The sequence below is a fragment of the Littorina saxatilis genome, linkage group LG8 (genome assembly GCF_037325665.1).
Source record: "Littorina saxatilis isolate snail1 linkage group LG8, US_GU_Lsax_2.0, whole genome shotgun sequence".
NCBI lineage: Eukaryota > Metazoa > Mollusca > Gastropoda > Littorinimorpha > Littorinidae > Littorina > Littorina saxatilis.
The window spans coordinates 70,343,399-70,363,981 of NC_090252.1; the positions used below are offsets into that span (position 1 = coordinate 70,343,399).

At 46.4% G+C, this 20,583-nt stretch overlaps 1 protein-coding gene and 1 long non-coding RNA gene across 2 annotated transcripts in view; one reads left to right on the forward strand and one right to left on the reverse strand.

Moving 5' to 3' along the window:
* LOC138974889 (uncharacterized) overlaps positions 1 to 18,803 on the reverse strand; it is an 80,623-nt gene extending 61,820 nt beyond the window's left edge. The window contains exons 1-2 of the long non-coding RNA XR_011458432.1: positions 18,674 to 18,803; positions 18,550 to 18,634 (exon numbers count right to left, since the gene is read on the reverse strand). This is a non-coding gene — a long non-coding RNA (uncharacterized lncRNA). The remainder of the gene's footprint in view (positions 1 to 18,549; positions 18,635 to 18,673) is intronic.
* Positions 1 to 19,284, forward strand: part of LOC138974869 (uncharacterized) — a 108,273-nt gene extending 88,989 nt beyond the window's left edge. Inside the window, exons 2-7 of the mRNA XM_070347596.1 lie at positions 11,210 to 11,921; positions 12,186 to 12,388; positions 12,548 to 12,735; positions 15,119 to 15,413; positions 16,576 to 16,925; positions 17,450 to 19,284. Coding sequence (XP_070203697.1) covers positions 11,241 to 11,921; positions 12,186 to 12,388; positions 12,548 to 12,735; positions 15,119 to 15,413; positions 16,576 to 16,925; positions 17,450 to 17,949 — 2,217 coding nt within the window. The 5' untranslated portion in view covers positions 11,210 to 11,240 and the 3' untranslated portion in view covers positions 17,950 to 19,284. The remainder of the gene's footprint in view (positions 1 to 11,209; positions 11,922 to 12,185; positions 12,389 to 12,547; positions 12,736 to 15,118; positions 15,414 to 16,575; positions 16,926 to 17,449) is intronic.
* The last annotated feature ends 1,299 nt before the right edge of the window (positions 19,285 to 20,583 follow it).

The following is a 20,583-nucleotide window of genomic DNA, read 5'->3' on the forward strand; positions in this document are numbered from 1 at the left end:
GGCCACAGCGCTCTTTGCAACCCGGTCAAACACTGACGTCTTACCCTTGCCGTAGAAACCTGAGTTGGCATCACAGCCTGTCATACAGTGAAGCTGCACAATACAGTCTGCCATCTCGTCAGTCACCCGGCCACGGCAGAAGACCGTCTCCTGCTTCCTCTTGATGCAGAGGATTCCTGGCAGCTGCTGTGAGATTACTGCAGCCGCGACATAGGCATCCGTATCAGTGGCATCAATGACAACAGGGCCACTGTAACCTGATTCGCGCAGAACTGCATATGTGGAAAAGAGGACAGTGTCAGCCTCAGACTGCTCAAAGCTGTAGTTCTCCAATGGTTGCTGGGTTGACAAGTTGGTGCAGTGGGGGCCAACAGAGTAGACAATCTCTGCATCAACACTCTGTGCAAAGTCTCTCAGGTAGTCACATATAAGCTTTTGTAGCCGCTCCTTGTTGCTGTCACTACACAGCAGCGTTTTGAACGCGTGGGCAGAGGGGAAGGGGTCGCTCAATTTCATGTAGGTGTTGGGGACATGTGCTTGACCCTGTACCCGCAGGTCTCGCTCATCATCTTTGGTTGAGTATGTTGCGTTGTACGGGTCGTTCACACATATAATACGTTCAGCATGACCATGACGGGCAATGATGATGGATGACACCTTGTGGGCGTAGTCTGACCACGTGTATGGGGTACCATCTTGCGTCTGTCGATCCTCTGTTGATGGCGTTGCCATCCTCCAGATCATGCCCATGTCGATGAGAGCGATGTAGGGATCCTGCAGTTCTACAGGTTGCAGAGAGAGCCTATGGATGAGCTTGCTCTTTTGTGTCTTCCTGTATGTGCCGTTTGGGTTGAATAAGGCCACACACTCCTCGACAACACGATGTTCCAACAACTCAGAGAGGTCCACAAGTTGACTGACCTCAACCAGGTCGATTACTGCCTTGAGAGCGCTCCGCTCCATCTCAGCAGCTCTCGCATTGAGTTCCTCCCCGGGCTTCTCCAAGTCGGGCATCTTGGCAAACGTCAAGCGTTTGCTCAGAGGGACGGGTGCATGGAGGGAGGTATTCTTACTGAACACCCTCTCTCGCAAGAAGCTGGTCAGCTTTTCCTCCCCTGCAGCATGGGCTGACTTGAAATCCGCAACCAGCTCATCAGAGGCAGGCATGGCTGACTGTAGCATGCGGAGGGTGGGTGAGGAAGGGTCAAACGGAAATGAGTCAAACTCATGCATGCATGCGACCGAGCTGGTGGGTGGTCGTTGTCGCCCTGTCCGCCACACGCAACCTGCTCTCCCGATACACCTAAATATGCACCTACCTGCACAAGGGCCAGCTGAAGAGAGCGAGGAAGATGAGAGCAATGAGGAAGATGATGATGATGATGATGATGTACAGAGGAGGGAGAATGCATTGGAATATGACGATTCAGAATCTAGCGAGGCAGCATGCTCTGATTCGGACTAATTTATCTCACCAATGTCATATTGATTCATCGATTTCATAGCACTGAAAGGAAGGACATAAAAGCACAATTGGTGACTTCTAAATGTGTATCAACTGATCTTTGTCCAAAGAAAGGGCCGAAAAATTGCCATTTTCAGAGTAAAACGATTATTATTGACAGTTTGTAATTGGTTTCAACTGAAAACTGTTCATGTTACAGTTATTATACAGAGGTTATTTAGAAGTGTACTAAGTTCTCTTGTCATGCATTCAACAATTGCTTTACTGCAATAGATCCTTATGGAGGATGTTTGCTTGAAGGACAAAAGTTACGTTTTCGCTCTACTGGATGGTGGCCATCTTAAATTATTAGGGCCAAATGATGTCGTAACGTCAAACTAATATCAGAATCGGAATCCTCGTCGTCAACTCACCCGAAAAAGTGTCTTTGTACATAATTCTAGGTGCTTTGGTTCCAAACTTGATTTTTCCAGATAGCGCTGGCGGCCATCTTGGATTTTTGCCTCTGGTGAAAAATGCCAGCATTTTTCGAAGGTGTAGGGGGGTCTAAGTTTGTTCTAAAGGGTCCGTAGAAGTCAAATCAATCGTCAAACCTTTGCAGCCAGAGAATGGTCACGGGAGTAAGGATCTGGACCTAACTAAACAGGCCGCCATTTGCCGAGCTAGTCAACGCAACGTAAACAAAACCCCTTCGCAGCTCAGACGTGACAGACAATGATCCCAACAATTTAACAGCAAAGAGGTATGCGTTTCTTCTGTTGATACAGCGGATCGATCATCTGCGAAATCATGCCAGCACAACATCAGGCATAATTCACACAAACACGTACGACAAAGTTCCCGACGTTAGGCACAAACAGAAAATGAGACTATTATTACTATTATTATTATTATGAACATTTGTGCGCCTAATCTAAATATAGCCCTAGGCGCTTACAAAATATAAAATACATAGTGAACATTATACGAAACACAAATCGACAAGGACTCATACACTCGCAGACAGGCGCACAGCGAGAACGCGACGCACTCACTCATACCAACTACAGGCACATGCATTCTAGACGGAAAAACAGTCGTAAATAAATAAATAAAGTATTGGATACATAAAGTTAGTTGAGAGAATAGAGCTGGAAAGGGAAGAAGAAGAAGAAGGAAAGAGACAGATCAAGGACCAGCAGGAGAGGGTGATGTGTGGTCATTAACGGACTAGTGAGGGAAGAGGTGTGTTTTGAGTGAGGTTTTGAATGATTGCATAGATGTGGAGTGCCTGCGTGAATGCGGGAGTTGGTTCCAGATGGATGGGGCCTGGTAGGAGAAGGTGCGCTGGCCATATGTTTTGGTGCGTGCTGATGGTATCCTAAAAAGGCGGGTGTCTGCGGAGGATCTTAGGGAGCGAGAGGGGGAGTAGACATCAAGAAGGTCAGAAAGATAGCTAGGGGACGATAGATCAAAGTTTCTGAAGCAGAGTGTGGAGATCTTGAACTGAATCCTCTGTTGAACGCATTGACAGCGAGGCAAGCTGTGTTGTGAACATTGAAGCACGTGAATCACGGAGCCACATTCCATCCAAGCTGACGGAACCTGCCTTGCAGCAATCCGTTGACTCCACATGCGTGGCCACTGACAGTGACAAGGACAGATATTTTACGTCAGAGAGTGATACAGAGGAACCAGTGGAAAAGCAGTTGACTAAAGCTGAAAAGGATGCTTTGGAAAGGGAGTACAGTCTAGGGGAAGTAAAAGCACTTGCTTTAGAAATTACTACGAACCCCAGAACACGAAAGAAAGTGATTAGAATGGTGTACAATGCTTCATCCAAACAGCTGCTTGCAAAATCAGATGACTTCATGTTCACCTACGATTGTACCAAAGCTGAAACATTGTACTGGACGTTATTCAGGGACAAAGCAGACATGAGTTATGATGAATCAGAACGACTGGCATTTATTGAGGAGCCTGCGGATGTGCGACGAACACTGTACCTTATTGAGATAAATCATATCGCCAAGGATTTGCATGCACTGGTTACACTTCTCAGAGCCTACCTTCAGACTTGAACTTTGATCGCTGTTGTATCACATTTACGTATCATTACATGCTGCTTCTCTTGCAAAACTCGTAAAGCACTACTACTATATTTTGCAGCTGATACTGGTAAAACGTTAATACTCTATGATTGTATTAAAACATTATTGTACATAATGCACTGGAAACATTTTCAAACATAATGTGGTTAACTTCTATTTCACCTCAATGAGCGAGGGCGGGATGAAAAAAAAAAGTAGTTTAGCATTTCCTATTCTGTTACAGTGTTAAGATAAAGATCAATTCAATCCAATTTAATTCAATTCAATTCAATACAATCATCTCTCCCTCATTCTCGTTCTCATAAATAGGACTCAAACCATACCGGCACGGTGGCCTAGTGGTAAGGCGTCCGCCCCGTGATCGGGAGGTCGTGGGTTCGAAACCCGGCCGGGTCATACCTAAGACTTTAAAATTGGCAATCTAGTGGCTGCTCCGCCTGGCGTCTGGCATTATGGGGTTAGTGCTAGGACTGGTTGGTCCGGTGTCAGAATAATGTGACTGGGTAAGACATGAAGCCTGTGCTGCGACTTCTGTCTTGTGTGTGGCGCACGTTATATGTCAAAGCAGCACCGCCCTGATATGGCCCTTCGTGGTCGGCTGGGCGTGAAGCAAACAAACAAACAAACAAGCACAGGTTTTTGGACGTCCCCATTTCACTGCTGTACAGCAAACATCGTCCCCAAATACCTGTGTCTGTGTGTCACCGACTTAGTTGCTCTGCAGAGTGTGTGTGTGTGTGTGTGTAATACTGCCTTGCTGCAGAGTTTGTGTTATACCGCTTTGCTCTGCTGAGTGTGTTTGTGTTAATTACGGTCTGTCTGTCTGTATATTCTTTTGTCTGTCCGTCTGTCACTCAAGGGTAAGGGGGTGTCCTTAACCTCTCCTTTGTTGTCTCGGTCTGTCTCTCTGTCTCTGTCTATCTGTCTATGTCGCTCTTTCTGACTCTCTCCCTCTCAGCGGAGATCAAAGCCAATGAAAAACACACATCTCTGAAGCAGTTTTAGCTTGTGCCTCCAAATGACTGCTGTACAACAACCAGACCCCATCTGACTGCTGTTTGGGAAACAGTCCCCAATTCACTGCTGTACACCATTTACGTATCATTACATGCTGTTTCTCTTTCGAAACTTGTAAAGCACTACTTCTATTTTGCAGCTGATACTGGTAAAATGTTAATACACTATGATTGTATTGAAACATTATTGTACATAAAGCACTGGAACATTTTCAAACATAATGTGGTTAACTTCTATTTCAACTCAATGGGCGAGGGCGGGATGGAAAAAAACATTTTAGCATTTCTTGTTCTGTTACAGTGTTAAGAGAAAGATAAATTCAATTCAATTTAATTCAATTCAATTTAATACAACTCTCTCTCCCTCATTCTCATTCTCATCAATCAGACTCAAACCATCCGTTGTCAGGGTCGTGAATGCTAGCTACTGACTGGATTGGAAATACTCTTATGTCGCCTAGCGCCATATGTAACTGATGAAACCATTCATAGCACAGCGCAGAGCTATCGGTTTTTGGACGTCCCCATTTCACTGCTGTACAGCAAACATCGTCCCCAAATAACTGTGTCTGTGTGTCACCGACTTAGTTGCTCTGCAGAGTCTGTGTGTGTAATACTGCCTTGCTCTGCTGAGTTTGTGTGTTATACCGCTTTGCTCTGCTGAGTGTGTGTGTTTGTGTTAATTACGGTCTGTCTGTATATTCTTGTGTCTGTCCGTCTGTCACTCAAGGGTAAACCGGCACGATTAGCTTAGTGGTAAGGCGTCCGCCCCGTGATCGGGAGGTCGTGGGTTTGAACCTCGGCCGGTGTCACGATTTCATCTTTCGCCTGTGTACATATTTCCCCCTCGATATTTACTCGAGACCGAAATGTTGTTTCCTGGTAAAATTAAGAAGAGAAATTATTTATGGACGAAAAGCATGTCAGTTTCTTGCATGTGAAAAAAATTGGTTGTGAAATTAAATAGATTTCACTCCCAAAATCGAATTCTTCGAAAACGTGTACCGAGTGGTTACGTCCCTTGAGTAAGAAGGGAAACATTTTAGGATGAATCAAATTTCTAAGTTAAATAAAATAATTGGTTGGACAAATTTGGCCCCATGAATGTAAGGTACACAAGGTCGCTCATCAGTACTATCGAAGGGTGTTTTTTTTGTTCAGTGTAGAGTTTATACTAGATCAACGAGGCCGAAAATCGAAATATCAACACGGCGAAAGATGAAAACGTCACACCGGGTCATACCTAAGACTTTAAAATTGGAAATCTAGTGGCTGATCCACATCCCATTTTGGTGCAATCCCATTTTGCCGCCGTCCCATTTTTTTCCCATCCCATTTTCGCGACATTTCACAAGCCAAGCGTCATTTTATAAAATTTATAATTTTGGATGATTAATGAGATGAGGATGATTATAATGATGATGCTATGGATTTCCAATTTGGATTGAGACTACGTGACAGGGCATTTTACTAACATGTCATAACAATAGCGCGACATCCCATTTTGACACCATATCCCATTTGGCCGCCATGCCGTTTCACCGTATTCCATTTATCCCCCATCCCATTGTCGCGACATTTCACAAGCCAAGCGTCATTTTACTACCGTGTCATAACAATAGCACGTCATCCCATTTTGACACCATCCCATTTGGCCGCCATCACATTTTTTATTTATTCTTCTTGCCAAGCCTCACTATACTACTATACTGCGTTATTCAACTAGGAAGACATTCCGTTTACGCCAAATTCCATTTTTGCCACAATCCAAAATGTCGCAAAATAGAGATGGCGGCAAAATGGGATGACGGCAAAACGGCATGGCGACAAAATGGAATGTGGCGCTAGTGGTTTGACACGGTGGTAAAATGACACATGGCCTATGAAATGTCGCAAAAATGGGATGGGGGCAAAATGGGATAACGGCGAAACGGGATTGCGCCAAAATGGGAAGTGGAGCTAATGGTACATGACATGGTGGTAAAATGACACTTGGCCTGTAAAATGTCGCAAAAATGGGATGGGGGCGAAATGGGCTAACGGCCAAACGGGATTGCGCCAAAATGGGATGTGGGGCTATTGGTACATGATATGGTGGTAAAATGACACTAGGCCTGAGAAATGTCGCCAAAATGGGATGGGGGCGAATTGGGATAACGGCGAAACAGGACTAATAGATCCCTTGACTTGGGGTAGTGCGACTCTGTCACTGCTAGCTTTCCACTCGGAGGAAGCGACCGGAATTTCCCAACGATGGGACATCCTAGTAATTATTATTATTTTTTTTTAATTCCTAAAATTAACAGAGTCGCGCTACCCCAAAAGTCAAGGAATTTCGTGTTTGTCCCTTGACTTTGGAGATGACAAGAAAATATCGGGCGCAAAAACGTGATTTGTAAAATTTTTCACAACATATGTCGCCTAGCGCCATGTATGTGATGAAACCATTCATATAGCTCTGCGGGAGCTCTGCACTTTTGGACGTCCCCATTTCACTGCTGTACAGCAAACATCGTCCCCAAATACCTGTTTGTTTCTAAAAAATCACGCTGGAGGTTGCATTTTATGTAATAACCTCCTGAAATGAGTTTTGACACTTTAGAATGGCATGTAAAATGACACATGGCCTATGAAATGTCGCAAAAATGGGATGGGGGCAAAATGGGATAACGGCCAAACGGGATTGCGTCAAAATGGGACGTGGAGCTAATGGTACATGACATGGTGGTAAAATGACACTTGGCCTGTAAAATGTCGCAAAAATGGGATGGGGGCGAAATGGGCTAACGGCCAAACGGGATTGCGCCAAAATGGGACGTGGAGCTAATGGTACATGACATGGTGGTAAAATGACACTTGGCCTGTAAAATGTCGCAAAAATGGGATGGGGGCGAAATGGGTTAACGGCGAAACGGGATTGCGCCAAAATGGGATGTGGAGCTAATGGTACATGATATGGTGGTAAAATGACACTTGGCCTGAGAAATGTCGCCAAAATGGTATGGGGGCGAATTGGGATAACGGCGAAACAGGACTAATAGATCCCTTGACTTGGGGTAGTGCGACTCTGTCACTGCTAGCTTTCCACTCGGAGGAAGCGACCGGAATTTCCCAACGATGGGGCATCCTAGTAATGAATTTTTATTTTTTTTTTTAATTCTTAAAATTAACAGAGTCGCGCTACCCCAAAAATCAAGGAATTTCGTGTTTGTCCCTTGACTTTGGAGATGACAAGAAAATATCAGGCGCAAAAACGTGATTTGTAAAATTTTTCACAACATATGTCGCCTAGTGCCATGTATGTGATGAAACCATTCATATAGCTCTGCGGGAGCTCTGCACTTTTGGACGTACCCATTTCACTGCTGTACAGCAAACATCGTCCCCAAATACCTGTTTGTTTCTAAAAAATCACGCTGGAGGTTGCATTTTATGTAATAACCTCCTGAAATGAGTTTTGACACTTTAGAATGGCATGTAAAATGACACATAACCTATGAAATGTCGCAAAAATGGGATGGGGGCAAAATGGGATAACGGCCAAACGGGATTGCGTCAAAATGGGACGTGGAGCTAATGGTACATGACATGGTGGTAAAATGACACTTGGCCTGTAAAATGTCGCAAAAATGGGATGGGGGCGAAATGGGCTAACGGCGAAACGGGATTGCGCCAAAATGGGATGTGGAGCTAATGGTACATGATATGGTGGTAAAATGACACTTGGCCTGAGAAATGTCGCCAAAATGGGATGGGGGCGAATTGGGATAACGGCGAAACAGGACTAATAGATCCCTTGACTTGGGGTAGTGCGACTCTGTCACTGCTAGCTTTCCACTCGGAGGAAGCGACCGGAATTTCCCAACGATGGGACATCCTAGTAATGAATTTTTTTTTTTTTTAATTCTTAAAATTAACAGAGTCGCGCTACCCCAAAAGTTTAGGAATTTCGTGTTTGTCCCTTGACTTTGGAGATGACAAGAAAATATCGGGCGCAAAAACGTGATTTGTAAAATTTTTCACAACATATGTCGCCTAGCGCCATGTATGTGATGAAACCATTCATATAGCTCTGCGGGAGCTCTGCACTTTTGGACGTCCCCATTTCACTGCTGTACAGCAAACATCGTCCCCAAATACCTGTTTGTTTCTAAAAAATCACGCTGGAGGTTGCATTTTATGTAATAACCTCCTGAAATGAGTTTTGACACTTTAGAATGGCATTTAACGCTCATTGAAGTTTTAACAAACTTTCTAACACCTAAAACATTCATAGCACCGATAACGTAATTCTAGCTCTGCACTTTGTGTACACATACGTCCCCATTTCACTGCTGTACAGCAAACATCGTCCCCAAATGTCTGTTTTTCTAAAAATCACGCTGGAGGTTGCATTTTATGTAATAACCTCCTGAAATGAGTTTTCACACTTTAAAATGGCATTTAACGCTCATTGAAGTTTTAAGAAACTTTCTAACACTTAAAACAAAAGAGACCCCAAATGCCTGTGTTTTGAGCAAGATGGCATTTTGATACACAGCCGACCCCAAATGACTGTAAAACCACCTATGTGTGTGTGTGTATGTGTGTATGAGTGCGTGTGTGTGTGTGCGTGTGTGTGTGTGTGTGTGTGTCCACGTTTATGGGGCTTGCCGATCGCCACGCGCCGCCGCGCCGCCCTAATTACCTAGTTGTGTATGCCTGTGTAAGGATACGTGTCACAATTTCAAGTGGATACAGACTACGCTGGCCGACAGCTAACAGAGAAACCCCAGCTAAATTGCTTGTATGAACTGTTACTGAAGCCTGACACAGAGGCTGAGCTCCCTCTCCCTGCCACCCCTACCCTTCTCTCACTCTCTGTCTCTGTCTCTGTCTCTATCTCTGTCTCTGTCATGTCTCTCTCTCTCTCTCTCTCTCTCTCTCCAGGGCCGGACTAGGCGAAGAGGAGGGGGGGGGGTTGCCAGTGGTGGCCCAGGGGGATGTCCCCCCTGGCAGCAGGGGCGGATCAGTTCATTTTATGGGTGTTTTTTTTCAAAAGTATATTGTGAAGATATGGGTGTGAAGGCGCGAAGCGCCGAGCCGACGGCGCCAAGCGCCGAGCTTGCTAGGGAGGTCCGGGGGCATGCCCCCCCGGAAAATTTTGAAAAAAAGGATGCAAAATGGTGCAATCTGGTGCATTCTGAGGATGATCATTACCAGTTTCAGGCAGCAGATTTTGTCACTGATTAATACCCCAAAAATTGAAACTCAATGTAAAATAAAGAAATGCATACCTCATTCAATATTTTTATTTTTGGCTGGGGGGGGGGGGGGTCCGGAAACCCTAGAACCCCCCCCCTCGTTGTGGGGGTCAGGGGGCAAAGCCCCCTGAAGCTGATGGGTAGGTCATATTCTGAGATAGGAAAATGGTCGCTCCTTGCATGAAACGGCATAAAATAAGCAATAATAAAAAAAAATTAAATAAGTAAGGTACATGTTTAGGCTAGGGGGGGGGTTGCGCAACCCCCATAACCCCCCCGGTAGTCCGGCCCTGGCCTCTCTCTCTCTCTCTCTCTCTCTCTCTCTCTCTCTCTCTCTCTCTCTCTCTCTCTCTCTCTCTCTGGCTGTCTGTCTCTCTCGGTTAGTCTGTGTGTATGTGTGTGTATGTATCTGTCTGTCTGTCTGTCTGTCCGGGTGATTTGCTAGACGTAGACAGACGGAACAACACAGACAATACAGACAGTCAGACACGCACATACATACGTCTGTCTGATCCATACCGGAGAGAGAGAGAGGGAGAGAGAGAGAGAGAGAGAGAGAGAGAGAGAGAGAGAGAGAGAGAGAGAGAAACAGACAGACAGACATACAGACAGACAGACAGATTTTACCGGGTAAAATGTCAGTTTTGGCGTTCCATAGCTTAAAAACAGGGAAAGTATCCTGCGCACAGCGCTTACAGACGTTGTAGCTCTGCCTAGCGCCTTCTTGTCCAAGTCGTCCGCGTCTCGTCGTCTCATTTCACCCAATCGGAAACTTTGAAATTGTACGTGGGACATTACAATTAAACAGGAACCCTTTCGGGTTCAGTTCACGTGAGGTGAAATGATATCATTATAATGTCAAATTTGGTCAGAAAAGCATGTTATGTTACACATGATGAATACTATCTAGTTGTTACTTTATGTACACATGATGAATACTATCTAGTTGTTACTTTATGTACACATGATGAATACTATCTAGTTGTTACTTTATGTACACAGGGAAAACAGTCAAATAGTTAGAAACATTGTGTTGGTCCTGGAGATTATTGTTCTCATGGTAAGTCACTGTTTCAATAATCTGCATCGTCTGGTCAAATGTCAGAGTTGTTTATCCGCGAGTGTGAATGTCACGTGTCTGGTGATCTGCGTCTTTATCAGATTCAAACAACACAATTATGACGTCATTCTAATGTCATACCAAAGGTCAAGGCTTGTTATTTAAACCCAGATGTAAACCAAACAGCAGTCAGATATGGACAGGTCTAGAGAAAGTAATATCAGTTGAATAGTGGTTTGAACGCTGTCGATCTTTATCAGGGCTGCTTGTCCACAATGATGTGTGTCCAATTTCTCTAGTTCGGTTTCTTGGTCTCGTGTTTCTGTGTTTTACAGTTTCCTGGAAGAGTTATTTTTATCCCGCATCATGGCGAGCCCCAACAGCGGTGAGGACACCCGTGACAACTTAGTGGACATTGTGAAACAGCTGTACCCTGACGCTCTCACCCGCACCTACATTGTTTCCCCGGTTCAGTTTACCCGGGTGCCTTATAACACGGACACAGTACCCGGTACGGGTCAGGAAGTGCTTGTGCTGCCCTCTAGTGAGCAGCTTCAGCAGCAGCAGGGCAACATTCAGGCAGACTTGGCACAGCAGCACGTGCTGCACAACTTGCAGCAACTCGGAGATTCCGGAAAGGAGGTCATGTTCGTGGTGTCTGAGCTGAACTTTAAGGACTACCTCAACAAGCCGTTCTACGCCAAACACACAGGCAAGCTCCCAAAGCCGGCAAACTTACCAAAGGAGCTTCGGCATCACGGGAAGCAGGGAGACTTTGACATCCTGGTGATTCACCGACAATATGGCATCCTGGTCGGAGAAATCAAGTCTGTCGGTAAGACCAAGGCAAGCAGAGCGGACACAGAGGTGGTCAAGGTTATTGCCAAGGCGGTCAAGCAGCTGGACAAGTGTGAGGTGCACGCCAGACATATGGTCAGTGACATCGCTCCCGGCCTGACTGTGAGGAAGACTCTCTTCCTACCTTACGTCAGCCAAGCTCAGCTACAGCGGATTCTGGATGATGATAACAATTCCAAGTTACAACAGGTGAGAGAAACAGAGAGAGAGAGAGAGAGAGAGAGAGAGAGAGAGAGAGAGAGAGAGAGAGAGAGAGAGAGAGAGAGAGAGAGAGAGAGAGAGAAAGAGAGAGAGAGAATTATATTTTACAAAGTGATGACCTATTTGAATAGTTTTTAATTCGTGCAAAATTGTGCAATATACTCGGGTGGTTGTTTAAGAAAAAAAGTATCGTCGAGACGTGATGTGTAAAATGTGTCACGCATTTTTACCAGAAGCATTTCTACATTGCAGGCGGTGTGTCAGAGCCTGGGTGCAGCCAATACGGCACAGGCCGTGCAGCTGTGCTGTTGCTCAGACCAACTGTCCCAGCCTGCATCGTACTGGCACGTGACACCCGCCGTGTTATCACAGCTGAGCACCTGGTGGCAACACAGTATGGCCTGTACTGTGGACACTCGGCTCACTGATCAACTTTACCTGGACATCGTGGCCAGGTGAGAGAAGTGACACCACCATGTCAGTTATGTCACGGTGCTGGAGCAATGTTATGTTTTTTTGTTGTTATTTGAGTTTTAAGCCTTATGTTATCGTTGGTTTTATCTTGATTGTTTTGTGTGTGTGTTCTTTTTGTATTTGTTTGTCTTGGATTACAGGTTCGTTGGACAGGCTACTACGGTGTCTGTACCCTGCTTCAACAACGTTCGTGTGGAGGTGCGGACTGCAGGACAGGCGGTGGCGGAACTGGGGCGAAGGCTGGCACTTCTGGTTCTGACCCTGCAACAGCTGGGCCTAATGAACCGAGACCCGCCACAGGTCTGCATTACGGGAGCGCCAGGAACAGGTGACAAGCTTACAGCTTCTCTTGATAGTTTTTCTTTAAATTTCAATTTTGTTTGTTTTGTTTTGTATTTGTTGTTGGTCTTGCCGCCGATGTTTGACGGTCCTCATATGGATCTTAAACTTTATTAGCAAGGTAGAAGAAGAGTTGTCGCCATGTGAACACTAAGCTCAGCCGTTTGTTTCACATCTTAAACTTTATTAGCAAGGTAGAAGAAGAGTTGTCGCCATGGAAACACTTAGCTCAGCCGTTTGTTTCACATCTTAAACTTTATTAGCAAGGTAGAAGAAGAGTTGTCGCCATGGGAACACTTAGCTCAGCCGTTTGTTTGACATCTTAAACTTTATTAGCAAGGTAGAAGAAGAGTTGTCGCCATGGGAACACTAAACTCAGCCGTTTGTTTCACATCCAGGGCCGGTAAGAGATAACGTAATATTGAGGAGGGATCACTCCGCTATCAAAGCCTTCAGACAAAGTTGCGCGAGCGATTTGTTCAAAGTCGTGCATCTTTTAATGGAGTTTTATCTCGGTCAGAAGCCTGCCGCCATTTGATCAAAGTTCGGTCTTACTATCAAATAGTGCATGTCGCCTTCTCGTCGATAGAAATCGGGTAAAATTAATCGGCTGACAGTCGCACAACAGTTGTAGGACATGACCTGAATGAAGGTAACAGCGTTCACCTGCTGACATGTGTGTGAAGGGTGCTGTGCTACTACTGCTATAACAATGAACACTGCAACCACCGCCACCACCACCACCACCACCCCCACCAACACCACCACCACCACCATCAAAACAATTACTATCAATCAATCAATCAATGACGCTTATATCGCGCATATTCCGTGGGTACAGTTCTAGGCGCTCTGCAGTGATGCCGTGTGAGATGAAATTTTATACGGCCAGTAATTGCAGCCATTTCGGCGCATATTTACCTTTCATGGCCTATTATTCCAAGTCACACGGGTATAGGTAGACAATTATTAACTGTGCCTAAGCAATTTTGCCAGGAAAGACCCTTTTGTCAATCGTGGGATCTTTAACGCGTGCACACCCAATGTGGTGTACACGGGGGGGGGGGGGGGGGGGGGGGGGGCGTTCGGACACCGAAGAGAGTCTGCACACAAAGTTGACTCTGAAATAAATTTCCGCCGAACCTGGGATCGAACTCACGCTGACAGCGGCCAACTGAAAACAAATCCAGCGCGCTACCAACTGAGCTATATCCCCGCCCGCCAACTGAGCTATATCCCCTACTACTGCTGCTGTTGCTGCTTCCTCCGCAAATGCTCTTTAGAAATATCATTTTGTTTAGTTCTCTTTATCATCATCATCATCATCATCACTGTCACAGTCACCGTCTCCACCATCATCAATATCATCATCATCGTCGTCACCGTCATCCCCATCATCCTCATCGTCATCATCATCATCATCATCATCATCATCATCATCATCATCATCATCATCATCATCATCATCATCATCATTATCGTCACCGTCTCCACCATCATCATCATCATCATCATCATCATCATCATCATCATCATCATCATCACCGTCACCGTCTCCACCATCATCATTAACTACAGCAATCATTATCGTCGTCCTTGTTGCGGCAAACGATCCTGACAAAACCATGTTTTTGATTTCCCTACAGTGCGCCGATTCTAGTTAGTTTGCTCAAATGACGTCTTTGGTGAATGCATGACGCAATGTTTGTGACGTTATTTTGTCGAGTTTTACTTTATGGTCATCCTTATAGAAGGTTCCAGCTTGATCAGAGAACGGTTTGTTTCGTGCACGCTGTGTGTGTAACTCCATGGACCATTGTCAACTGAAGGAAAGGCATGTAGCTGACTCTGAGAAAAGTTTGAAACTTGACATGTTGATTTAGTCTCCATGAATATATTTTCTAAATTATCTTTTTTCCTTGGCAGTGGTGACTATTTTTGTTATTATTGCAGTTTTTCTGACACCCTGCTATGTGTGCGAACAGGTAAGACGGTCGTAATGTGACAGAGCCTTGCGTTTATAATGCTTTGTAATATATCATTATTATTGTGTGTGTGAACAGGTATGACAGGTAGGTAATGCAGGGGTGGAGGTGGCTGATCGTGGGCCTACATCTTTCCTGACACCAGGGCCACGATGTGCAAGTCGTCTCTGCAAGTAACACTGCCTTGTTGTCACATTGGTTTGCATCGTATTAACCTAAATATGTTTTGTGGTTCCAACAGGTAAGCCGATGGTGCTTCATACTGCCGGGGTTGAGGTGGCAGCGAATGGACCGAATGTGCAAGTCGTCTGCATGTTACATTGCTTTACTTTCCGAGTGTTATACAGCATAATAATCTAAAAAAACAAACAATGTGTGTTCCGACAGGTAAGACGGTGGTGCTAGTGCTGCAGGGGGTGAGGTGGCTGCGACAGGGGCACGATGTGCACGTCATCTCAACAGGGCACGTCACCCAGGCCGTCAGCACATCCATCACACAACAGCTGAAGATGTCGCTGAGCGCGGGCCCGACGCCTAACCTGACACAAGGCAGCGTGTCGTACCACCAATATGATTTCATCAACAGGGAGGAAGATGTGGAGCAGGCCGTCACCGACCTCGTGGCGTGCATGAAGAACGGCCACCTCCACGTCTTGCTCGACGAGGCGTTCTTTGACAGCAGGTTAGTGTTCATACGTGTGTGTGTGTGTGTGTTTGTGTGTGTGTGTGCGTGTGTGTTTGTGTGCGTGTGCGTGTGTGTTTGAGTGTGTGTGTGTGTGCTTGCGCGCACGCGTGTGTGTGTGTGTAAGGGAGGGAGGGAGGGGAAGAGACAGAGAGAGAGAGAGAGAGAGAGAGAGAGAGAGAGAGAGAGAGAGAGAGAGAGCGAGAGAGAGAAAGAGAAAGAGAGAGAGAGAGAGAGTTGTAAACGACTGATTCGTGTATCTTACACCACTGTTTTTGGGTGGTATGTCTGTACCATGAGAATGTTCGTAAGATCATAATGACCATGTCTCCATTCTGTGTCACACATCTCTAACACCATGTCTCCATTCTGTGTCACACATCTCTAACACCATGTCTCCATTCTGTGTCACACATCTCTAACACCATGTCTCCATTCTGTGTCACACATCTCTAACACCATGTCTCCATTCTGTGTCACACATCTCTGACACTATGTCTCCATTCTGTGTCACACATCTCTAACACCATGTCTCCATTCTGTGTCACACATCTCTAACACTATGTCTCCATTCTGTGTCACACATCTCTAACACCATGTCTCCATTCTGTGTCACACATGTCTAACACTATGTCTCCATTCTGTGTCACACATCTCTAACACTATGTCTCCATTCTGTGTCACACATCTCTAACACCATGTCTCCATTCTGTGTCACACATCTCTAACACCATGTCTCCATTCTGTGTCACACATCTCTAACACCATGTCTCCATTCTGTGTCACACATCTCTGACACTATGTCTCCATTCTGTGTCACACATCTCTAACACCATGTCTCCATTCTGTGTCACACATCTCTAACACCATGTCTCCATTCTGTGTCACACATCTCTAACACCATGTCTCCATTCTGTGTCACACATCTCTAACACCATGTCTCCATTCTGTGTCACACATCTCTAACACCATGTCTCCATTCTGTGTCACACATCTCTAACACCATGCCTCCATTCTGTGTCACACATCTCAAACACCATGTCTCCATTCTGTGTCACACATCTCTAACACCATGTCTCCATTCTGTGTCACACATCTCTAACACCATGTCTCCATTCTGTGTCACACATCTCTAACACCATGTCTCCATTCTGTGTCACAGTGATGAGCCTGGTCCAGCTAACATACAGCTGGTATCACAGCTAGCGCAGCGAGTTCCACACCTGTACCTGTGGTGTGCCACTGTTTATAACGACGACATACCCCCAGCACTGCAGACACAGGTGTTCACTGTCCCCCTCCGCTCGGCGCCCGCCGTCCTGCGTGAAATACAGCCCGTGATTGAAGAGTATCCTGTCCACGACTACAGCGACAGCGGCGTGCCTGCCCCTGGGGACGGGCTGAGCGTGATACGGCTGACTCACCATGGCAACGCTCACACAGGTCGGTGGCCGGTGGACTGCGCACAGTGTGGTCAGGATATCGCTGCCGTGCTGCGCCGTCTGGGTGTGGGTGAGTTGTGTAGCTGATGATGATGGTCGTGGTGGTGATGGTGATGATGATGATGATGGTGGTGGTGGTGGAGGTGGTTGTGGTGATGATAATGATGGTGGTGGTGGTGGTGATTATGGAAGGTTTGAGTGAAGGGTAAACATTCCTGTTTCCCTACAGGTGTTTTATCATCCCACCCCCCGCCTCACACACTCACACACGAGAAACTCAGTCTGCCAGGGAAAACAGAAGAATAGCACATCAACCATAATTACGTCATTTCATTTGACGTAAAATACAGAATTACGTCATGACGTCTTAGTTTTGCTGTCTGTGTTTGTTGAAAATTGCAAACTTTGAGATAATTTTATAACTCAGGTGCGCGTTCATGCTCGTGTGTGTGTGTGTGTGTGTGGGGGGGGGGGGGGGGGTCAGAAAACAAGTATACGGATGTGTTGTTTCTTGAAATATAACAGATGTTTGCTTGCATATATCAATATTTATCAGGCTAGATGTTTAACCGTTCCAACGGTCTTTCCCTGCAGGTAGCATCGTCGCTAACAGTCCCTCCCGGCTGAGCTACAGTGATGTGTTCGTCCTGACCGGAAGCGACGATCTACATGATGACGTCACGGATGAGGCAGGGCGGGTGACGTCACCAGCTAGCGGCGTGGTGCAGGGACTGAAGGATGCAGGTGTACCGGTGAGTGTGTTGGGGAGACAAGACTGGCTACACAACAGGGCGAGGTGGGAGGGAGCTGTGCAGGACGTGGCGGTGGCGGCAACGGACACAGTGACAGTAGCGCAGTATGGCTGGGTGCCAGGCCTGGAGCGGCGCGTGGTGGCCGTGTTACAGGACAGAGATCAGGATGATGATGATGTAGGGGTGACTGATGAGATGATTGATCGTGAAGACAGGCTGGCTGCAGTATCACGCTGCACCACACAGCTCATCATGGTCCGCACGCCTCCTGTCACCACCACCACCCCGCCATCCCATAAAACAACCACTGCGACCACTACGACTACCCACGCCACAACTTAACACAACAACCACTACCACTGCCACTACCGCAACGACCACCGACACCACCAGCGACGCGACAACAACCACAACCACCACCAACAAGCGGAGGAGATTTAGGAAATCATAACAACAACGACACAACAACAACAACAACAACAACAACAACAACAACAACAACAACAACAACAACACACATGTGTTTTACTTCCTGGTTGGTATCGCGGATTGTTCACAGAATGTTATCACTTGGAGATTTCCTTGCAAGATTTCGTCACGTTCTATGACGCAAAACAACAATTGACGTCATCGTGCTTGTGTTTTACGTCATTCAGATCTTGTCCCGCTGACTGCCCTTCAACACTGTTTCCCCTGTTGCATTTATTTGTTGAGATGCACGGCTTTTTAATTTTCACGACACGTGCACCACTTGTGTGACCTTCGTCGCTGGTCACCGTCCTGTTAAAACAATAATGACAAGTACCGTAATGGTATATTGTTTACTGAAACACCTGTGACCGTTACCGCTGTGGTCGTTTGTGCACTGAAACACCTGTGTCATTTACTGCGGTGTGGTCTCTTGGTCTGTTGTTGCTTATAACACCTGTCACCTGTACTGACATGGTCTGAAACACCTGTGACTGTAGCGCTAAGGTGTAGGCTTATCGCTCAGTGAAACACCCGTGTTGTAGCGTTCACTAGACACCTGTGACTTTACCGCTGTGTTGTAGCGTTCACTGGACACCTGTGACTTTACCGCTGTGTTGTAGCGTTCACTGTAGCACTTGTAGCCTTGAAGGATGTGACGGATTGTTCACTGAAACACCAGTGACCTGTAGTAACTGACCACAAGCAGTGAAAGTCACGTGACAGCTAGGTGAAGTAGACACTTCCCTTCTTAGATTGCTCTCAGCGTGAGGGATTGCAACGCTGTGCTGTTTGCTGACAGTGAGAAATGACACGTGGCTTGCGTTCACCGTCACGTGGACTGCTTGGCCCAGTTAGTTCGCTCTTTAGGGAAATAAACAAACACTGAGCACAGTTAGTTAGCAAGTATTAGTGATAGTGATATTTCACTGTGCGTGCGATGGGAAAATGTGTGCTATAGACGTAAAGACACATGTGAATAACTTTGATATGCAGTAGGCTACAGAATTCTTTCAACAATAGCTATAACTGACTATTCATTATGTCAGTCTATGAGCATACGTTTTGAGTGTGATTCTGAACTTTTTTAGACTGACTGTCGTTTACAATGTTTACTGTGTGCTTGTAAAGTAGAATGCAAAAAAAGGCATTTGTCAACAACAACAAAATCACTCACAACATGTTTGAATAAAAATGTGTTTGCTCTTCTATCTGTCTTAATTAGTGTGTGTGTGTGTGTGTGTGTGTGTGTGTGTGTGTGGGATGTGTATGTGTGTGTGTGTGGTGTGTGTGTGGGTGTGTGTGTGATGTGTATGTGTGTGTGTGGTGTGTGTGTGTGTGTGTGCGTGTGCGTGTGTGTGTGTGTGTGTGTGTGTGTGTGGCCGCGTTACACATTTTTAATATAAAACAACACAGGTTCTACATAATCAGGTTAAAATCTGTTGAAGACTACACAGTATGCAGTAAATTACCAACTTGAAAATCCCTCCATCCAGAAGGGAGATAACTGCCATTTTATCCAGCAGGTCAATGAACAACAAACAGACAACCTCAAAACAAAAGATCACAAAGCAATTCTACAACAAAACACATCAACAAACAACAAAAAAAGCAAATGCTACTACGACTCGCCTTCGTCATGTCCGATTACAGTGAACCCCCCCCCCCCTTTTTTAAGATCACCCCCCTCCCCTCCCCCCCCTCCCTACCAATAGCAGACTCCCTCCCCTTACCCTCCCCTATACCCACCCGATAGAACACTCGCTCCCTTCTTGCCTCTCCCCTAACCAACCTACCCGATAGAACACTCGCTCCCTTCTTGCCCCCCCTCTCCCCTAACCATCCTACCCGATAGAACACTCGCTCCCTTCTTACCCCCCCTCTCCCCTAACCAACCTACCCGATAGAACACTCGCTCCCTTCTTGCCTCTCCCCTAACCAACCTACCCGATAGAACACTCGCTCCCTTCTTGCCCCCCCTCTCCCCTAACCAACCTACCCGATAGAACACTCGCTCCCTTCTTGCCCCCCCTCTCCCCTAACCATCCTACCCGATAGAACACTCGCTCCCTTCTTACCCCCCCTCTCCCCTAACCAACCTACCAGATAGAACACTCGCTCCCTTCTTGCCCCCCCTCTCCCCTAACCAACCTACCCGATAGAACACTCGCTCCCTTCTTGCCCCCCCTCTCCCCTAACCAACCTACCAGATAGAACACTCGCTCCCTTCTTGCCCTCCTCTCCCCTAACCAACCTACCCGATAGAACACTCGCTTCCTTCTTGCCCCCCCTCTCCCCTAACCAACCTACCCGATAGAACACTCGCTCCCTTCTTGCCCCCCCCTCTCCCCTAACCAACCTACCCGATAGAACACTCGCTCCCTTCTTGCCCCCCCTCTCCCCTAACCAACCTACCCGATAGAACGCTCGCTCCCTTCTTGCCCCCCCTCTCCCCTAACCAACCTACCCGATAGAACGCTCGCTCCGTTCTTGCCCCCCCTCTCCCCT